General features: G+C 42.5%; 1 protein-coding gene across 1 annotated transcript in view; it reads right to left on the reverse strand.

Moving 5' to 3' along the window:
• Window positions 1-22077, reverse strand: part of dock3 (dedicator of cytokinesis 3) — a 542206-nt gene extending 520129 nt beyond the window's left edge. The window contains exons 1-2 of the mRNA XM_060909764.1: window positions 22053-22077; window positions 21874-21957 (exon numbers count right to left, since the gene is read on the reverse strand). Coding sequence (XP_060765747.1) covers window positions 21874-21957; window positions 22053-22077 — 109 coding nt within the window. The remainder of the gene's footprint in view (window positions 1-21873; window positions 21958-22052) is intronic.
• Window positions 22078-22507: the final 430 nt, after the last annotated feature.

The raw sequence follows: 22507 nt of genomic DNA on the forward strand, positions 1-22507 counted from the left end.
GAAGGATAAAGCGGCTAGAGATAATGAGATGAGATCTTTAGTTTTAGACCCCCCTAGGATAAGATAAGTGGGTGCTTGGTGGGATATCAGCTTTTACAAATGGAATGACAGGGTTTCTATATGTATTGACTTACTTTGAGCTAATGTTGTCAGTGATATCACCTTTTACAAATGGAATGATAAGGTTTCTAGGTGGAATGACATACTTTGAGGCAATGTTATCAGTGATATCAAATTAACAAATGGAATGACATTGTTTCTAGGGTTAGGGTTAGGTTATAGGTGATATCACTGATAACATTGCCTCAAAGTATGTCATTCCACCTAAAAACACTGTCATTCCATTTGTAAAAGGGGATATCACTGATAACATTAGCTTAAAGTATGTCATTCCACCTGGAAACGCTGTCATTCCATTTGTAAAAGGTGATATCACTGATAACATAACCTAAAAGTATGTCATTCCACTTAGAAACAATGTCATTCCATTTCATGAGCTGAAAGCATGTCATTCCACCTACATTTCAATCGTTATTCCATTTATAAGAATCTGAATGACAAGGGACCATTTATTGTTCAAATCACTAGCTGTCATTTGTCATTCCATTTCATGCGTCATTCACTTTAGGGAGTCCCGAACTGTCACAACATGATGTGCGCTCATCAGCGCTATCCTCCGTGACTACTTTTGAACTTAACGCTTTGTGCGCGTGTCGTCTCTGACCAATAGCTGAACGACCTCAGGGCGCGTGGCTTTGTTGACAGATTTTGGTCCGCTTACTAAAATGTACAGTGTGAAAGCGAACCGCACCAAAATGAAAAAATAAAAAAAACATTTGGTTCGGACCAAAGCAAGTGAACTATCGAACTATCCTGGTCTGAATACACCCTAAATTTCACTGATTTTATGAAATCGAAAGGCCGTCTAGCTTTAATTTTGCAGCAAAGCCCAGTAGCCTTCATTATGAAAAGTGCTCTCTTGTGCCTCAGATAAAAACTTTTTTTTTTTCTGTAACGTTCAATTTTGTGCTGGAAAACGAACGTTTGGAACTCTCTAAAACAGACCTGGGCATTTTACAGCCCGCGGGCCGCATCCGGCCCTTTGGTTCATTCTGACCGGCCCGTGTAAGGTTAATGAGAAATTACAAAATAAACGTATTTTCTAATTTTATCTCATGCATGGACTGAATGTGCATTGCTTTTATTTTGAAGTTGTGTTCAACAAAAACGCAATGCGCACGACATGAACATGACATGAAATCCCAAGAAACCTAATCCCGCGATAACTACTTCCGTAATTTGTCCAGACCAACCACAAACTTGTACGTCATCCTTCAAACGGTCCAGCCAATCACATAGTGTGACGTCACCAGCAGGCGCCGGAGCCGATCTCCGGCGAAAACCCCCAAATGAGGTGATTAGATGTGGGTATCATTATTATAATATGATGTATCTTGCTTGATATTTGGAGTAGAAAGACAATATTGTGATGTCTTTATTGTGTTTTGGGGTGAATGTGACTGAAAAAAAAAATGGTACAAACGCTCACATTTTGTTAACCATTGTTTTGGGAAATTTGATTGAATAAATGACATTTTTTGTAAGGCAACCTCGTTTTTTCCATACTCTTACCAGTCTTAGCAGTTTGTAAAAACAATGTTATTTATTGCTTCATAAAAAGAAATACAATTAATATCTCATCTCATTATCTCTAGCCGCTTTATCCTTCTACAGGGTCGCAGGCAAGCTGGAGCCTATCCCAGCTGACTACGGGCGAAAGGCGGGGTACACCCTGGACAAGTCGCCAGGTCATCACAGGGCTGACACATAGACACAGACAACCATTCACACCTACGGTCAATTTAGAGTCACCAGTTAACCTAACCTGCATGTCTTTGGACTGTGGGGGAAACCGGAGCACCCGGAGGAAACCCACGCGGACACGGGGAGAACATGCAAACTCCGTACAGAAAGGCCCTCGCCGGCCACGGGGCTCGAACCCGGACCTTCTTGCTGTGAGGTGACAGCGCTAACCACTACACCACCGTGCCGCCCGAATTAATATTATGCAGAATTTATTTCAGCCTTTTGGTCCGGCCCTCCACAAAATTTTCTGTTTCTCATGTGGCCCCATGGAAAAAATAATTGCCCACCCCTGCTTTAAAACGTTTTTGTACTGACTTGATAATGTAGAAGTCATAAAACAGAACTCTATAACAAATTTGTATGAAAAAAAAAAATAGGGTGCCTAAGACTTTTGCACAGTGCTGTATATATATACACACGGGTGTCCAGAAAACTGAGCCACCAGCTACATCTAATACTTCAGAGCATGGTGAGAGGAGAACAAGATCTTGTTTATGGCCTAAGCCCTTCATTCTTTATAACACAATATCAGTCCTGTCAAATCATCATGTCTTTATTACCAGTTCTAAGAGGACCTCGTGTATTAGATTACACATCACAGAAAAGTTTCATTACGTTCCTAATGCATTATGTGAGGCTGAAAGTACTGTTAGACTGCGTATAAAGGTCCAAAGACAAGTGGTGCATGACATTCACGGGCTCACAACAAAAGACTTTTAGCGTAAGAAATACAGAGACATAAAACAGGCTGCTGTGGCAAGCACGTCATATTCAATCTATTTTTTTTTTCTCTCACTCGCAGGTCTATGATGTTCCATCTCGGATCTCGCAAAAGAAGCCATAAAACACGCCTCATCCAATACCGCATGGCTATAGAGCGCACCAAAGGACTCATTCCAAATCTAATTCAGCCATAGGCTTATGGTGCAGTTCAAGCTTATGTATCGATTTCTCCACTCCGGTCTATGGTCGGTCGCTGGGTCTGTCTTTGTGTGGAAGAAACCATCTGACCAGTCAGACGCTGCGTCTCTTATAATCATGTGCCATGAGCTGTGGGCTCAGACAAAGAAGAGCGTATGCATAATCTGATTTACTGCTTAGTATACAGTCTCTGCGTTTATCAAATTATAATACAGACTTTTATTATTCAAAAATGCATTATTCATGCATAGACTCAAGAAATCATTTTTGAGAACTCCATTTCTGAATTGAATCATGAACTGCTTGGCCCCCCGTGTATAATGAATAATACAGCCCTGGATCCAGAACACATTTGCAGGAAAAGAAATTGGTGTTAAAAATAAAACGTGTGCGAAAGAGAGAGAAAGACAAAAGGTTGCATTCACAAGAAAACTGCTCAGAGTTTCGGCTCATTCCAGACATGCCCTAATAGCTTTGACACGTAACACAGATCCATTCCCGTTCTGCTGACGACTTTACATTTTCATGCAGCTACTTGCTAATGATCGGCTACAACAACAGCATAAAATATTCATGAACGGCTGGCTGAATTGTTTGCACCTGTGGCCATCTGTCCCAAATGGAGACGCCGCACCTGCTGTGTTAATCATCGACTGTCCATCTTTGTTAGCGCTCCTAGCACAAGGCTTGTTACTGGGTAGGAAATTATCTCAAAATTACGCGTATGCCCATCAACGAGGCTTGTGCCATGTAACGATTTAACTGTCTTATGTACACAATCTCAAACTGCCACAATGTTTGATGATTTACTCCAATTACAGTGTCTTGCAAAAGTATTCATCCCCCTTGGTGTTTGTCCTGTTTTGTCGCATTTTTGGTAGGGTTAGCACCATTTGATTTACACAACATGCCTACCACTTTAATGGTGCAAATTGTTTTTATTGTGACACGAACAATAACTAAGATGAAAAAACAGAAATCTGGAGTGTGCTTAGGTATTCACCCCCTTTCGTATGAAACCCCTAAATAAGAGCTGGTCCAACCAATTCACTTCATAAGTCACATAATTAGTTGATTAAGCTCCACCTGTGTGCAATCAAAGTGTCACATGATCTGTCACATGATGTCTGGAGAAATCAACCTGTTCTGGAAGGACCCTGACTCTGCAACACTACTAAGCAAGCAACATGAAAACCAAGGAGCCTCCAAACAGGTCAGAGACAAAGTTGTGTTGCCGTATAGATCAGGGTTGGGTTATAAAAAATATCCCAAACTTTGAATATCCCAGGGAGCACCATTAAATCCATTATAGCAAAATGGAAAGAATATGGCACCACTACAAACCTGACAAGAAAAGGCCGCCCACCGAAGCTCACAGGGTAAGGAGGGCATTAATCAGAGATGCAACAAAGACACCAAAGATAACACTGAAGGAGCTGCAAAGATCCACAGTGGAGATGGGAGTATCTGTCCATAGGACCACTTTAAGCTGTACATGCCACAGAGCGGGGCTTTATGGAAGAGTGGCCAGATAAAAAGTCATTGCTTAAGAAAACACGTTTGGAGTTTGCCCAACAGCATGTGGCAGACTCCCCAAACACATGGAAGAAGATTCTCTGGTCAAATGAGACTAAAATTGATCTTTTTGGCCATCAAGGAAAATGCCATGTGTGGCGCAAACCCAAAACCCTGAGAAAACCTTTCCTACAGTGAAGCATGGTGGTGGCAGCATCATGCTGTGGGGATATTTTTCATCTGCAGGGACAGGAAAGCTGGTCAGGATTGAAGGAAAGATGGATGGCACTAAATACAGGGCAGTTCTGGAGGAAAACCTGTTTGAGTCAGCCAGAGGTTTGAGACTGGACGAAGGATGACGTTCCAGCAGGACAATGACCCTAAACATACTGCTAAAGCTACACTGGAGTGGTTTAAAGGGAAACATTTAAATGTCGGTGGCACGGTGGTGTAGTGGTTAGCGCTGTCGCCTCACAGCAAGAAGGTCTGGGTTCGAGCCCCGGGGCCGGCGAGGGCCTTTCTGTGTGGAGTTTGCATGTTCTCCCCGTGTCCGCGTGGGTTTCCTCCGGGTGCTCCGGTTTCCCCCACAGTCCAAAGACATGCAGGTTAGGTTAACTGGTGACTCTAAATTGACCGTAGGTGTGAGTGTGAATGGTTGTCTGTGTCTATGTGTCAGCCCTGTGATGACCTGGCGACTTGTCCAGGGTGTACCCCGCCTTTCGCCCATAGTCAGCTGGGATAGGCTCCAGCTTGCCTGCGACCCTGTAGAAGGATAAAGCGGCGAGAGATAATGAGATGAGATGAGATGAGACTTTTAAATGTCTTGGAATGGCCTAATCAAAGCCCAGACCTCAATCCAATTGAGAATCTGTGGCATAACTTGAAGATTGCTGTACACCAACACAACCCATCTAACTTGAAGGAGTTGGAGTAGTTTTGCCTTGAGGAATGGGCAAAAATCCCAGTGGCTAGATGTGCTAAGCTAATAGAGACGTATCCCAAGAGACTTGCAGCTGCAATTGCAGCAAAAGGTGGCTCTACAAAGTATTGACTTGGAGGGGGATACCTATGCACACTCCAGATTTCTGGGGTTTTTTTCACCTTAATTTTTGTTTATGTCACAATAAAACAACAATTTTCACCTTTAAAGCTGTAAGCATGTTGTGTAAATCAAATGGTGCTAATCCCCACAAAAATCAATTTTGATTCCAGTTTGTAATGCGACAAAACACGACAAACACCAAGGGGGATGAATACTTTTGCAAGACACTGTATATTACCACACATGTTAACCTTTATGCCTTTTGCTTTGGAGCGCCACAAATTAACATCAGAGTACGCTAGTATGTGTAATCACTCAAAATACCCAAAAAAAGAACTGTCTTTTTCCAGTAAAGCAGGAGATCAGCCAATCAACAAGTGACGCTGGAATGAGTTGCACAGGTGTTTCGAGCTCTCAAAGATGAACAGATGCCACCTGGAATCATGCTCTCGGAAAACTCTGTGCAGCTGCCGCTACTTTCTGTTAAGGTAAATGGAGTTCATGAATACAAAATAAAACCTATCAGTGTGTGTTCAACAGCTAACATTAGACAAAGATATAGCTGGCACTGGTTAAAGTGACACAGGTCGATACATTAAAAAGATGAGTCGTACCCAGTGGAGCTAGAATAACCCCTAGGTACTTGAATCACACGCTGCTGCTTCATGCCTGTGAAGGAGAATCTCATCTCGTCTCATTATCTCTAGCCGCTTTATCCTGTTCTACAGGGTCGCAGGCAAGCTGGAGCCTATCCCAGCTGACTACGGGCGAAAGGCGGGGTACACCCTGGACAAGTCGCCAGGTCATCACAGGGCTGACACATAGACACAGACAACCATTCACATTCACACCTACGGTCAATTTAGAGTCACCAGTTAACCTAACCTGCATGTCTTTGGACTGTGGGGGAAACCAGAGCACCAGGAGGAAACCCACGCGGACACGGGGAGAACATGCAAACTCCACACAGAAAGGCCCTCGCCGGCCACAGGGCTCGAACCCGGACCTTCTTGCTGTGAGGCGACAGCGCTAACCACTACACCACCATGCGGCCCCGTGAAGGAGAATGAACTGGAAAAACACTGCAAGCTAACGTTTACACTTGGGTATGGAAACGGCCAAAGTTTATCCTCATTATAAGATTATAACGAGCGATGTCGCAACAAACATGGCGGAACCAGTGGCCTCCGACACAGAAGTGAGGGCTTGAAAGCCTTCAAGCTCACAGGTGCATTCAGATTTGGAATATTTCAATTCTCGATTTTTATAAAAATATTTTTCTAAATATTTCAATTTGCCTTGATTTAGGAGGCTTCGTTCGATCTGGGCGATCCGCCATGTTTGCCGTGGCTCCGCGGTCGCGACCTCTGACCACATGACTTTTCTGAACTGGCTGCTGAGCGGTTTGTAAACAGACTAATACGTGGTCAGGACACCCCGCATTAGGAAATAAAATGCATTGGAACAAGATGATGCATACCAGCTATGGGGATGGGTATCAGCTCAAACAATTCAGAAAGGGGAGTGGATTAAATGATTCCTGAACCAGCACATCGACCTGTGTCACTTTAACTATATTTGTTCGAGATGCCATTGGAATATTTTGTCCAAAAATGGTCAAAACAGCAACTTCATTTTTGCAATCTGACACGATCCATGTCATGTTAATGGTAATGAGAGCAGAACAGAAATGGTCATAAGTAAATCAATCAATAAATGTCAGACGTGAACATTGGACAACCGCTTTGTAAAAGGATAACATTGAAAATGTACTGTTTTTTTTGTTCATCTTGTTGTTTGGGATTTTTTTTTTTTTTGGACAGTCACCGAAAAATCCATCATCCACAAAATCCACCAAGGTGGTGCAAATGCTCATTTCCCAGTCTTGAATCGGTTCTGGACAGTTACACACAGACTTTTGAGTTAGCTGTTTGGCTTTCTTCTATGGTTGATGAAATTTTTTCCATCCAGAACATTCCATTTCTGTTTTTACTTGTGCTCACTTTGTTGGAGGTTATGTTTTCGCCTCTGTTTGCTTGTTTGTTTGTCTGTTCCCAACATAACTCAAAAAGTAGTGAACAGATTTTGATGAAATTTGGAGGAAAGGTGAGCCATGGGCCAAGGAACAGTGATTTTAGATTTTGATGCAAATCCAGATATGTATATGGATCCAGATTTTGCTTGTTTTTGTTTGTTTTTTTGTCTGTTCCCAATGTAACTCAAAAAGTAGTGAACAGATTTTGATGAAATTTGGAGGAAAGGTGAGCCACGGGCCAAGAAACAGTGATTTAGATTTCGATGCAAATCCAGATATGTATATGGATCCAGGGTTTGTTTTTGTTTTTTTGTCTGTTCCCAATGTAACTCAAAAAGTAGTGAACGGATTTTGATGAAATTTGGAGGAAAGGTGAGCCATCGGCCAAGGAACAGTGATTTAGATTTTGATGCAAATCCGGATATGTACAGGTATATGGATCCAGAGTTGGGTTTTTTTGTTTGTTTTTTGTCTGTTCCCAACGTAACTCAAAAAGTAGTGAACAGATTTTGATGAAATTTGGAAGAAAAGTCAGCCATGGGCCAAAGAACAGTGATTTAGATTTTGATGCAAATCCGGACATTTATATGGATCCAGAGTTTGTTTGGTTTTTTATCTGTTCCCAATGTAACTCAAAAAGTAGTGAACGGATTTGGATGAAATTTGGTGTCCAGCTTTAGTATTATCTGAGGTTCAAGTGATTTGATTTTGATGTTGATATGTGGCTTGGTGGTGGTATGGCACTCTACCAAGTGCCCTTCTACTTTATTTATGCATTTATTGAATTAGCTAGTTAACCAAAGGGGGTGGCAGGGTGGTGTAGTGGTTAGCACTGTTGCCTCACAGCAAGAAGGTTCTGGTTTTGAGCCCAGTGGCCGATGGGGGCCTTTCTGTGTGGAGTTTGCATGTTCTCCCCGTGTCTGCATGGGTTTCCTCCACAGTCCAAAAGACATGTGGTTAGGTTAACTGGATACTCTAAATTGCCCAGAGGTGTGAGTGTGTGTGAGTGTGCAGAGAGGAACTGGCCACCCTACTGCTGCAATTCTGGCCAATTCAACCAAACATGGTTCTTTTTTTTTTTTTCTTTTCAACTTTATTGGGTATCAATGAAAGGAAAATTACACAATACGTAGGACTACCCAAAGAGGAAAATGCGAACGGGACTCTAAGTCCCATGCTAGGCATTTCCTTTTGACTAACTTAAAATAAATAGAACAATTGACTTGAAGAATTAAATAAAATTAAGTTATGATAAAAATTGATAACTAGTGAACTAAGATCTATGAATAACAATCAAAAATAATCACTAGAGTTCAGACAAATAAAATCAAATAAAGTCACTAAGATTCGGTTATTATCGAGTATGATGACAAGGACACTTACGAACTAGTGACCAAGTACATGTCAGATCAACATCAAATGTGTCCTCAAGCAAACTTGGATTGGATTCGGCAGTGACTATGACGAGTTAACCAAAACCGATCCTGTTAAATACTTCATTTGTTGCATATATGTTCCTGAAATATTGCTTAAAAATGGTTCAGAATAAATAATCATCACTGTTGATATGCTTTGCTAGTAGACTGTTTTAAGTGAGTTTCGTTGCACGTTCTATTCCTGCAACCGATTATAAACTGACTAGGCAGTGCTGCTAACAAAGTTTGAGGAAAAGATTAAAGTATTAACATGTTAAATTTATTGTGGTTAATCAAAACTGACTAGTACTTATCACTTTAACAGTGCTAACAAGCTGTTTGATTTAAATATTCGTTCACATTTTGCTAGCAGAGTTTTATATTTTTGTGCAGTATTCTTTTGAGGTTACTCGCAGATTCTGGTTTAGAAACTTAGCCCATGTTTACATTAGACCGTATCAGCGGATCATCAGATTAACGTTTTTAAAACGATTAGTGTGCACACAGCAACACCAATACACGGATACGCTCGGCTCCGCAGGCATCCTGCGCTCCAAATCACTCCGCCCTGAACAGCGAGTGCCCTCTGGAGGGTGCGCACTCCGGCCCTGCGCAGCTCACAGAGCACGCGAGTGAAGTGAACAACCAGTGATTCGGGACTGAGCCGCTGTGTGTGTGATCCCAGCACATATCACTTACCACTTGCAAGTGGAAGGATGGCAAGCCTAAAGACAATCATAATTACACAATGGGCAGTATTTGCATCAGTATTTGCAGTATTTTCATACTTTTATACTCTTTAATGAAAGGTGATACAAGGCGGAAGTCCGCGCCGTTTTTCAGCAGTCGCGTCACATGACCAACGCCAGCGAATCAGGAAGGTGGATGTCACAGTGACGTTGTCCAATGACGACGCCAGCTAGAGCTCAGCACAGCGTAATCCGCGTATCTCAATGTTTACACAGCACCGGAGCTGACACGATCTGGATTGAATGTGTGGACCCTGGCGGATTCCCGTTTCCCGGCGTTTCCAGGCGGTTTAATGTAAACGGACAGTGCATCCGCGAAGAAAACGAGACAGATGTAAACTTGGCCTTAATAAGCTGTGCTGTTCATGTCCACGTTAACTGGAGACGACACTGACTGATTGACTATCACAAATCCGAGGTGACTCCATATTGACTTTTTTGTTTAGAATTAATTCCAATTGGTGTGAATTAGCATTTTGACAAAGCTGAAAAACTCCCCCTTTAAACGTGGCTCGTAAAACATTTCTTTGTTTCCTACCACCTTCTATTGTTGTTTCAGAAACCCAGTGTTGTTGTGTCGATGCACATTAGCTGTGAGCAACAACTTTGACTGACTATCACAAAACCGCGGTGAACGCCGCTAACCGCACCACTGACGCAAGTGTGACTGACACCTGATGAAATGTGTCGTCTTTCCCCCCAAGAGGGTTTCAGCAGAAGAACTTGTGCTGTCAAGTCTTGGCTGTTATTTGCAGTTACAATAGTGTCAGGTCTATCACAAAGTGTGGCTCTGTATTCTCTCACCCCTTCTGGATCGGAGGGATGACACATGCTTTTTCCGCACACTAACTCTTTATTTCCAAGCCTTTTACTGGAAACCAGAAACTCAATGAACACACTTTTATTAAAAAAAAAAGCTAAAATATTTGAATGATTTTACAGCAGGAAACTGCACAGACTGATCCATAAGAGTCCAATCCATAAATAAATGGACAGTGACCGTATTGCTCTCCATAGAGATGGTTAAAGAAAAATAAATACTTCCTCCCAGCGTCGTCCAGTCATCCAGCCATCCTGTCATACAGTACAAACCAATACCCGATCAGTCTGAAAGGTTTCAAATGCTTCGATTTCCCAAGCATCCATTACTCCAGAAGCATAGAGCAGCAGGGGAATGATCGATTTGCACAGTGAACTGTTCACCCTTGCAATCAGAGGCCTGACTCTTCCATACTTAGCGCTAATCTCACCGACTGGCCCAGACCTTATCCATCGACACTTTTTATTCGTCTAGCTATAACCTGCTTACATTCACAAGAATGAAACATCTGACTGTGTGGTCGATCTTGGTGTCACTGTTTCATGAATCCCAAATCGAATTCGGTCCTCAGTTCTATAGTAGTCCTACAAAACATACAGTACCAGTCAAAAGTTTGGACACCCCTCCTCCTTATTCATAGGTGTTTCTGTATTATGACTATTTTCTACATTGTAGAACAATACTGAAGATGTCAAAACGATGAAATAATATCTGGAATTATGTGGTAAACACAAATCTAAATATGTTTCATACTTCAGATTCTTCAAAGTAGTCAGCGTTTACCTTGATGACGCTTTACACACTATTGGCATTATCTTAACCAGCTTCATGAGGTAGTCACCTCACGGGCGCAGATAGAGGGTGGGACGGGTGGGATTCGTCCCACCCAGATTTAAATTCACCTCGTTCGGTCCCCCCCCACTTATAGGGAGGAAAAAACGTCTATGCTGTCTTTCTTTGCATAAGGCAAACCTCACGGAAAAATCAAAAGACTAATTACCATTCGGTTTATTGAGGTGCACAGCAGTACATACATAGTTGCAACAACTCACATAAAACAAAACAAAGACTGATATTCGGTTGGTTGAGCTGCGCAGACTGCACAGGTTGCGAGCTCGAGCTTGGTTGCTATGGTTACCCACAACAAGTTTGACAGGCATATCGGGGACAGCTCCTAGTTCAGGACCCCAACACGGCATGATGAAGGGTGCCAAACCGAAAAGGCAGAAAACGATTGCATCGTTTTTTCAAAAAACAACGACTGTAAGTAAACTGTGCCTTACTTTATCATACCACCTTGCAATTTTTTTGATAGTCTGTTCAAAGTAATGTCATAGTGAAAGTAAAATCGTACGGAGTAGAGATGCCTTTCTGGTAGCCCCCTTCTTTCGGTGGTAGCCTGTAGATACAGTGCTCAGAAGGCAGTTTTAATGTTTAATCTGGCGTTCCCTGCCATAATTTCAGCGAGCATATTGTTTCATAAGGAAACTTTGCGAAGAGTTGTTGACTGACTGCCGCTCACGCAACACACAGGCATAGTTAGAAAGTCAGGATGCACTGGTTTACACTTTACACACACACACGTAGCCCAGCCTCTCGCTATGGTTAACAGTTGGAACTTAGCGGTTTTAAAACTAGCTTTGCAGTTTTGCAATTTCTGTGCGTGATGATAATGTGTAAACTTTGGATTTCCATAGGCTATGTTAAAATGTTATCATTGTCCTGGCCTGCAGGTAGTTCCTGGTGATGGCAGTGAGGGAGGTGAAATAAGTGATCCACAGGAGGAGTATCAGAGTATATTCCTCGCACAACACGTGTTGGGGGTTGGGGTTGGTTTGCTGGCAGCTTTGTCCCCCCCAGTTCAAAAAACGTATCTGCGCCCCTGAGTCACCTGGAATGCTTTCCAATTCACGGGTGTGCCTCATCAAAAGCTAATTAGTGCAATTTCTTGCCTTCTTAATGCGCTCAAACAGTAAATATTAAATTATAAAACATGCAGTAAATAGCCCTATTCCACAACTGTAGTCATCCATATTATGTCAAGAACCGCTCAGCTAAGTAAAGTGAAACGACATCCATCATTACTTTAAGACATGACGCGTCTTTAAAGTAACCACCTGTGTATTTATACTAAAACAATTATCTGCGTCAGGCTCAGTGAATATCAGTGAATAATACAGTAAGCTCGACTTTGTCTCACTTGTTATTCATTAATATTCATTTTGCCTTCAGCAAATAATTGGTATTTATATCCCTCATCAAAAGATCCCCGTGCAGGGATTGGCCAAGGATGGCTTACGTGACATAAAACAGTTCCACCACTGATTCAGCAATGAATCTCGTGACATCAAAAAAGGATATGGTATGAGTCAGTCATGGCGTATCCTGGATATACCATGAACCGACGTCACAATTTCAAGCTACACGGCCGACTCGAGTCACAGCTGTGGCTCCGCGAGCATTTCTGTGTGTGTAGATCTACGTATCATGATCATGCCTAGCTAGCGAGGCAGGCGATAACATGGGACATTGCAGATGCGCAGGTCAAAGATCGCTCTGGCGTAAACAACAAACATGGCTGCCTCCTGTGAGTTTATGCCGAGATTCAATCTTAACACTTTTTTAGTTTGGAATTTTTTGATGAGGGATATAAATCTAATATACCATGCACTGAGAGGCACCAGTAATTATGGATTCTCTTTGGTCACCGGCGTAGTACTATTTTCTTCGGGGCTACACCCTTCGCAAAGTAGTACTAAACCAGTAACTGAAGAGAATCCATAATTTCAACTGGAGCCTGTCAGTGCATGGTATATTTGAAGAATATAAATTCCTGCATGGGCGGCACGGTGGTGTAGTGGTTAGCACTGTCGCCTCACAGCAAGAAGGTCCTGGGTTCGAGCCCCGGGGCCGGCGAGGGCCTTTCTGTGTGGAGTTTGCATGTTCTCCCCGTGTCCGCGTGGGTTTCCTCCGGGTGCTCCGGTTTCCCCCACAGTCCAAAGACATGCAGGTTAGGTTAACTGGTGACTCTAAATTGACCGTAGGTGTGAATGTGAGTGTGAATGGTTGTCTGTGTCTATGTGTCAGCCCTGTGATGACCTGGCGACTTGTCCAGGGTGTACCCTGCCTTTCGCCCATAGTCAGCTGGGATAGGCTCCAGCTTGCCTGCGACCCTGTAGAAGGATAAAGCGGCTAGAGATAATGAGATGAGATGAAATTCCTGCATCAGGCACGACATGGCTATAGAGGTTATTGTCTTCTCAAAAAAAGTATCTGCAGTAGGGTACTGAATAAATCTTTTTTGCTTGCAAAAGTAAATATCAAACATGTTTTTTTTTCTTTCTCCAGGCTACTGAGCCTACTCGACCACTGGGCAACGATGGATAAAAAACAAACCCAATCATCTTAGCAGCCAAGCTACTGGTTTGTCTACCTCTGCTTTATGGTTTCCTTCAGCACCCAGCAATGGCTCTCTGACGGCCTTGAGATTTGAACTCGCATCCTCCTGGTTCCAGGTGTAACCCATACCACTGTGTCCTCAGGTTACCTTCAAAGAACCTCAACACCCAGACTGCTACGCTAGAAAGGGGAAAAAGCTCCACTGAAGCCCAGAAGAAGTGCACAGACTGCAACATATTTCTCACCTAATTATGAGGCAACACATCAATGAAAGACAAGCTCAAAGTTCCAGTGCCATCGCTCATCCAGGGCCTAGAGGCCCTCAAATGTCAGGCTGAAGCCATGAACAATGACAGCGGAACAGAACAAGCATTCTTTACGACTGACCTTTAAGCACCAACATACGGCCACCGACCCGTGTCTCTTTCAAAAAACCCAGAGGGGCATAAAACCTCCAGTTTGTATTTGTACTGTCTCCTGTGGCACTGAAAAAAGCAATCCAAAGCTCTAAACAATGCTGAACAGTTCAGGTTTCAGTGTCTTGCTCAAGTTTCTGGATTGAATTGTCTTGAACAAACATCTGGACATAATTCAGAACCTTAACTGACAGAACCAACCTCTTCCATTGTCGTAATTCATGAAATCGGGTGTGTGCCATCCATCAGCGTGCCACTCAATGACCAGCTCATATACAGGAAATACGGAATAAAATAAGGAATAAAAGCTGAAAGGGTGTGCTGTTCTTGGAAAATAATCAATGACAGGATGATGGGATGGAGTCGTAACTATAAAGTATTTTGCACAACAATTTCAAAGCTAAAAACTTTTTTTCACTTCTTGAAAAAAAAAACACATTATGCATTTTATCCATTTATAATTACGTTTAATGTTGGAGGAAGTCCACAAAACAAGTTCGTTCCTGTAATGACTTCCCTCGCTGGTCTCTCGTTTGTTTGTCATGTTAGAGAGGAACCATAAAGCCATCCATCATGAAGACTTTTCTTGCTCAGGGAATGTAAAGTTACAGCTGTTACAAAGCGTTGAGGGTTGAGACTTTTTCCAAAAATGCTAAACAAACATCTAATCTCAAAAAAAAAAAAAAAATCACCATGCCATCAATTACTTTTATTCTGTTAATGTGGAGTGTCTACCATACAAGTCCCTGTGTTAGTTGTTATGATAGAGCAAGTGCATTTAACAGTTATTCCTCGAAATCGAGTCGTACGCGAGCTGACAGCCGACAAGCCACGTAGCGCTGAGTTGGCTGTAAGCCATGTACAACGAGATTGAGTGGAATAACTGTTTTATTCTATCCACATTCACTGTATTTTGAGAAACAGAACATTTTTATTATTTGCAAATTTCATAAATAAAAACTTTAAACAAAAGGTCAGACAAAGTAATTTCCGCTTAGAATGTAAAAAAACCGGCTAAATGACAGTAGCAATTTGTGAAAAATGTGATGATAATTCTTGAAAAATTAAATTAAAACAAGTTCTGACCATCAAATACTTTTTATTCCATATTTTGTTGCTTTTTTTGTGTGAATTTTTTTGGATTTTGTTTTCGAGCAGAGTTTTTATTTCGTCCTCGGTTGGTTCAGCAACACGCCGCCATTTTGTTTTTCTCTACTCACGGTATATGAGCTGATATCCGAGTAGTTGAGTAGCCAATCAGAGCGCGCGATTGCTCATATCCAGTGAATGTGAACAGAAGAATAATATATATCTGTGATTTTGTCTTGCAGCCAGGACTTCTGTCCAAGTTGTGCTGTGACAGAAAATTAATCAACATCTTTAATTTGAGCATTAAACAGTGCTGTGGTAAAAAAAAAAAAAAAAACTCATTTTCATTGAAATTATTAGTTTCTAAGCATGGACTTGATGTACTCATGCCATGTATGCTTGTCTTATCTTTCTGCAATTCCTTCTGTTTAGCTACAATCTGTTTTAATTTTACAACCCCAATTCCAAAAAAGTTGGGATGTTGTGTAAGCTGTAAATAAAAACAGAATGCGATAATTTGCAAATCATGGAAATCCTTTATTTCACTGAAAATAGTACAAAGACAACATATCAGACGTTGGAACTGAGAAATGTTATTGTTTTTTGAAAAATATATGCTCATTTTGAATTTAATACCAGCAACAGGGGCATGTTGACCACTGTGTTGTATCACCTCTACTTTTAACCTTACCCTTACCAGGTCGAGCTAGCTCGGCTTTCCATGACACGCTCAGCCCAACTCTCTCTGTCGCTCATGGCAGTTGCCAGTTCGTCTGCCTGGCAGCCCGTGTCGTCAACCAGTTGGTCGATGTAGGTCTTTTTGGGTCGACCACGTGTTGTTCTTCCGTGGGTTGGTCTCCACAGGATGACTTCAGCAGCCAATTCATTTTGGCTGCGCCAGCAGTGTCCGGCGAAGCGTAGCCGCTGCTGCCGGATAGATGTAGTAATGGGTGGTATGTTGCCATATAGCTCTTTATTGGTGGGATGATCTTTCCAGGATCGATTGAGAGCGGCGTGGAGCATGCGGGTATAGGCACCGTTGATCTTTCTTTCTAGTTTTGATGTCAGGGTCCAGGAGGTAGAGCCATATAAGAGGACAGTTTCCACAGTAGCTCGAAAGAAATTCCTCTTTATATAGTCAGGGAGATTTGATTTCCAGATTTGGTCCATACCATTTAGGGCACCCCAGGCTTTCCCAAGTCTGATGTTCACATCCTGTTCGGTCGATGCAATATGACTACCGAGATACTTGAAATCATCCACCCGTTTAACCGAGTTGCCATTTAGGCTTTTCACGCCGTCAGATGCATTCTGGTTTAGGGATATGAATTCGGTTTTCTCTGGATTGACATGTAGTCCTATTACGTTGGCTTCTTTCTCAATGCTATGTAGTAGAAATGTTGCATCCTCCAGTCGGTCAGCCACGACTGCTAGGTCATCTGCGTAGTCGATGTCGGTGATCTTGCGAGCTGGATGGCGTCTGCTTCTCCGTTCTGAAAGGGTAAAGCCGTGATCCATATTTTCGTCCAGAGCTATTCTAAGCACGTAGTCGAGACAAATGATGAAGAGACATGGTGCCAAGGTGTCTCCTTGCAAGACCCCGGAGGTGATATCGAAGAAGTCAGTATCGCCGTCAGGGGAGCGTACCACTGATCAGGTGTTTTTGTAGAGCATTATGATGGCATCCACAGTTTCGTTTGGTAGACCATAAGCCAGCAAGATCTCCTTCATTTTTCCCCGGTGGATGGAATCAAAGGCTTTGGCGAAGTCGATGAATAAGAGGGTTGCTAATAGGAAGACTGTCAATGAAATAAGTGGCAGAAAAAGCACCAATAAAGGCAAGCTGACAGCATCCAGTCAAGAAGAGCGAATACTATTGTGGCGGCAGCACTTTCAGAACCTACTTGGTAAGCCACCTGAGATTTCTGATAAGACCATTACACCGATCTTCACCAGAGAACTGCAGATAAAGAAGGGCCCCTTCTCGATGGAAGAACTCAGAAAGGCAGTTGGCTCTATCCAAAACGGGAAGGCTTGCGGACTCGATGAGATACCAGCTGAAGTGTGGAAGATAGAAGATTTCCACGAAATCCTTCTTGACATGTGCAATGGAGTTTACAATCAAGACCCTATTGACAGATGGTCTGATGGATGCCTACTCCCCTTCCCCAAAAAGGGCAATCTTGGAGACGCCAAAAACTATCGTGGCATCATGTTAACAGCAATCGCAGCAAAGATCTATAATTTAATGCTGCTAAACAGAGTTAGACCGGAAGTCGATCCAATATTAAGGAAGAACCAAAACGGCTTTAGAACCAATAGGTCAACATCTGGACAGATACTTACCGTCAGGCGCATTTTAGAGGGAGCAAATGCAAAGAACCTACCAGCAACCCTCCTATTCTACTTTTAACAACACTCTGTAAACATCTGGGAACTGAGGAGACCAACTGCTGTAGTTTTGAAAGACAAATGTCCCATTCTTGCCTGATATACAGTTTCAGTTGCTCAAGTTCGGGGTCTCCTTTGTCGTATTTTGCGCTTCATATTGTGCCAAATGTTTTAAATGGGAGACAGGTCTGGACTGCAGGTAGGCCAGTTTAGCACCTGGACTCTTTTACTACAGAGCCATGCAGTTTTAATATGTGCAGAAAGCGGTTTGGCATTGTCTTGCTGAAAGAAGGAAGGCCTTCCCCGAAAAAGATTTTGTCTGGATGCCAGCATATTGCTTTGAAACATGTATATATCATTCAGCATTAATGATGCCTTCCCAGATGTACAAGCTACCCATGTCATGTGCACTAATGCACCTTCATACCATCACAGATGCTGGCTTTTGAACTGTGCACTGATAACAAGCCGGATGATCCCTCTCCTCTTTAGCCTGGAGGACATGATGTCTAGGATTTCTAAAAATAATTTCTAATTTTGATTCGTCAGACCTTGGGACAATTTTCCACTTCGCCTCAGTCCATCATAAAAGAGCTCGGGCCCAGAGAAGGTGGCGGTGTTTCTGGATATTGTGTATATATGGTTTTAACTTGCATTTGTGGATGCAGTAATGAACTGTTTTCACAGACGATGGTTTTCTGAAGTGTTCCTGAGCCCATACAGTGATTTCCACTACAGACATGTCTGCTTTTAATACAGTGTCACCTGAGGGCCTGAAGATCACAGGCATCCAATGTCAGTTTTCAGTCTTGTTTCTTGCATACAGAGATTTCTCCAGATTCTCTCAACCTTTCAATGATATTCTGTCCCATAGATGATGTGATCCCCAAATTCTTTGCAATTTTACATTGAGGAACGTTATTCTTAAATTGTTGCACTGTTTGCCCATGCAGTCTTTCACAGAGTGGTGAACCCCTCCCCATCTTTACTTCTGAGAGACTGAGTCTCTCTGAGATGCTCTTTTTATACTTAATCATGTTACTGACCTGTTGCCAATTAACCAAATTAGGGTTTTTTTTTAGCATTACACAATTTTGTCAGTCTTTTGTTGCCCTGTCCCAACTTTTTTGAAATATGTTGCTGACATCAAATTCAAAATGAGCATATATTTTTCAAGAAACAATAACATTTCTCAGTTTCAACATTTGATATATAGTCTTTATACTATTTTCAATGAAATGTAGGTTTTCCATGACTTTCAAATCTTCACATTCTGTTATTATTTATGTTTTACACAGTGTCCCAACTTTTTTGGAATTGGGATTGTACATTCAATAGAGTGAATAAGTGGTGAGAGTTTTTATTTAAAATAAAATAATTTATGAAATATACAGTACTGTGCAGAAGTGAAATGCTGTCAACCAAAAATGGCTTAAAAAATTATGAAATGTTTCAACATTAAAAAAACAAAAATACTATACACGATAGTAAGCCATAAGAAGAAACCTTTATTCATCACATGCACACTTCAAGCACAGTGAAATTCATCCTCTGCATTTAACCCATCTGAAGCAGTGAACACACGCACACACTCAGAGCAGTGGGCAGCCACACCAGAGCGCCCGGGGAGCAGTCAGGGGGTCGGTACCTTGCTCAAGGGCACCTCAGCCCAAGGCCACCCCACGTCAACCTAACTGCATGTCTTTGGACTGTGGGGGAAACCAGAGCACCCGGAGGAAACCCACACAAACACAGGGAGAACATGCAAACTCCACACAGAAAGGCCCTCGTTGGCCGCTGGGTTCGAACCTGGAACCTTCTTGCTGTGAGGCGACCGTGCTAACCACTACACCACCATGCCGCCGGTGATGGGTGATGAAATAATAAATGAAACAAAGTCAATATTTGGTATGAGTCGACCCTTTGCTTTAAAAAATAGTAGTCTCAGGTACAATGAGTGCAGTTTTATGCGGAAATGAGCTGTAGGTTTTACTGAGCATCTTACAGAAGCAGCCCCAGTTCTTCTGGACACTTTGACTGTCACACTCGCTTCTTCATTTTGCACCAAAACCCAGCAGCATTTATTATGTTTTCTTTCCCAGTCTGAAAAGTGCTCTCTTATGTAATATACTGCTCAGATACAAACATTTTTCTGTAACATTTAATTCTGTGCTTGAACACGAACATTTGCATCTCTAAAATGTTTTTGTACCGACTCGATAATGTAGAAGTCATAAAATAGAAATCTATAACAAAGTTTGTATGAAAAAAAATAGGAGGTCAAAGACTTTTGCACAGTACTGTATGTATATTATAGTACTATATATATATATATATATATATATATATATATATATATATATATATATATATATATTTGGAATGACTGACAGTCCTGGTCCCTTTTCCACATCTGCTGTAATGTTTCAGCTGGTACTCTCATCTCCACTGATTTTCTTGCATGAAAAGATGTGCTGACGTGACATTCTTAATTGCTATCATGGTAATTTGTGAATATTTTGAGTTCATTAATGTGAAACAAAATCTACCATTTACCCAAAAAACAAAACAAAACAAAAAACAACCCTGGGAAGTCGGATGCATGGGGAAAAGTTCTGAATATCTGTCAACCTTGGGGTCAAGACCCCAGCCAGATGTGGTTGCCTGAGATGCTGATAGGGTTGCAGGAGAATTTTATGAACCATTTGTTGAATGTAGTTCTCATCTCATCTCATTATCTCTAGCCGCTTTATCCTGTTCTACAGGGTCGCAGGCAAGCTGGAGCCTATCCCAGCTGACTACGGGCGAAAGGCGGGGTACACCCTGGACAAGTCGCCAGGTCATCACAGGGCTGACACATAGACACAGACAACCATTCACACTCACATTCACACCTACGGTCAATTTAGGTGGGGTTTACATTAGACCGTATCAGCGGATCATCAGATTAACGTTTTTAAAACGATTAGTGTGCACACAGCAACGCCAATACACGATTCGCCTGCACACAGCAACGCCAATACACGGATACGCTCGGCTCCGCAGGCATCCTGCGCTCCAAATCACTCCGCCCTGAACAGCGAGTGCCCTCTGGAGGGTGCGCACTCCGGCCCTGCGCAGCTCACAGAGCGCGCGAGTGGAGTGCACGAGCAGTGATTTGGGACTGAGCCGCTGTGTGTGTGATCTCAGTGCATGTCGGGCATGCGCGTCACTTACCACTTGCAAGTGGAAGGATGGCAAGCCTAAAGACAATCATAACTACACAATGGGCAGTATTTGCATCAGTATTTGCAGTATTTTCATACTTTTATCCTCTTTAATGAAAGGTGATACAAGGCGGAAGTCCGCGCCGTTTTTCAGCAGTCGCGTCACATGACCAACGCCAGCGAATCAGGAAGGTGGATGTCACAGCGACGTTGTCCAATGACGACGCCAGCTAGAGTTCAGCACAGCGTATCCGCGTATCTCAATGTTTACACAGCACCGGACCAGACACGATCTGGATTGAATACGTGGACCCTGGCGGATTCCCGTTTCCCGGCGTTTCCAGGCGTTTTAATGTAAACGGACAGTGCATCCGCGAAGAAAACGAGACAGATACGGTCTAATGTAAACTTGGCCTCAGAGTCACCAGTTAACCTAACCTGCATGTCTTTGGAGGAAACCGGAGCACCCGGAGGAAACCCACGCGGACACGGGGAGAACATGCAAACTCCGCACAGAAAGGCCCTCGCCGGCCACGGGGCTCGAACCCGGACCTTCTTGCTGTGAGGCGACAATGCTAACCACGACACCACCGTGCCGCCTCCACACACACACACACACATGTATATGTTATACGTATGTGTGTGTATATATAAAAAATGTGTGTGTTAATGATGTTTCGTGTGAGAGGCTTCCAAACCTTATTAGCATAACTTTTTAACTTTTTTTTTTCTTTCAACCACAGAAGTCAGCAGAACTTCACCAGAAACGGTGAAAAAAAAATGCTGCAAAGTTGCCAAGCAGCTTTTAAGTAGCACACTATTGCCTTAAATTTGTATGTGGCCCTGGATTCAAAAAGTTTCCCTCATTCTGGTCTGCACACAACTGCAGCTCTAAGAAAATAGCTCATTAATTTGAACCCCCATATCTGTTCAAAAACTAGGCTAAAGTCCTGAAAAGTACACTGTACAAAATATTTTTTTTCTTTTTGGCGGTTAGACGCGAACTTACCTTCACACTTCTCCAGGATCTGAACAGTTTCTCCAACCTCGAGAATCAGGCCATGGGCTAGAGAACCACGGAAGCTGCAGATCACTGAGACAGAAAAAGAAAAGGATTAGAAATGAGTTCAGTGATTTACTGAACACAGTGTTTTAGTTATCTTCCTCTTAGAAAGTGCAGATGATCACACGGCTGGATGTAGTAATTTTTCATTCCCAAATATGTACGTTTTGAGGATAATTTTAAAACGACGAGTGAGAGAATCATGGAATCATATCTTTAGCTTCATCTTAATTAATAGTTGGGATGACAAAAATAGTTTCTGGTAAGTTTTACCACTGGTGTCTGTGTGCCCAGCCTTCAAATATACTTTCGTACTTCAGCACAAGAGCAGGTCCGCATAAACGTCCAACAGGACTCAATGCTGACTTTCAATCCTTCGCCATTAATGATTAGTTCATGGCTATAAACGAGAGACAGAAGCGGTTCTGGTTTGGTTGCCACTTTTGACTAGCACTACAGTCACTGAACAGATGTTTTGAACTTAAAGCGGGGATAATAAATGCAGAATTCCCTGTTGATTCATCTTTAGGGCGGCACGGTGGTGTAGTGGTTAGCGCTGTCGCCTCACAGCAAGAAGATC

This window comes from Neoarius graeffei, chromosome 26 (assembly GCF_027579695.1).
Source record: "Neoarius graeffei isolate fNeoGra1 chromosome 26, fNeoGra1.pri, whole genome shotgun sequence".
In the NCBI taxonomy this organism is placed as follows: Eukaryota; Metazoa; Chordata; class Actinopteri; order Siluriformes; family Ariidae; genus Neoarius; species Neoarius graeffei.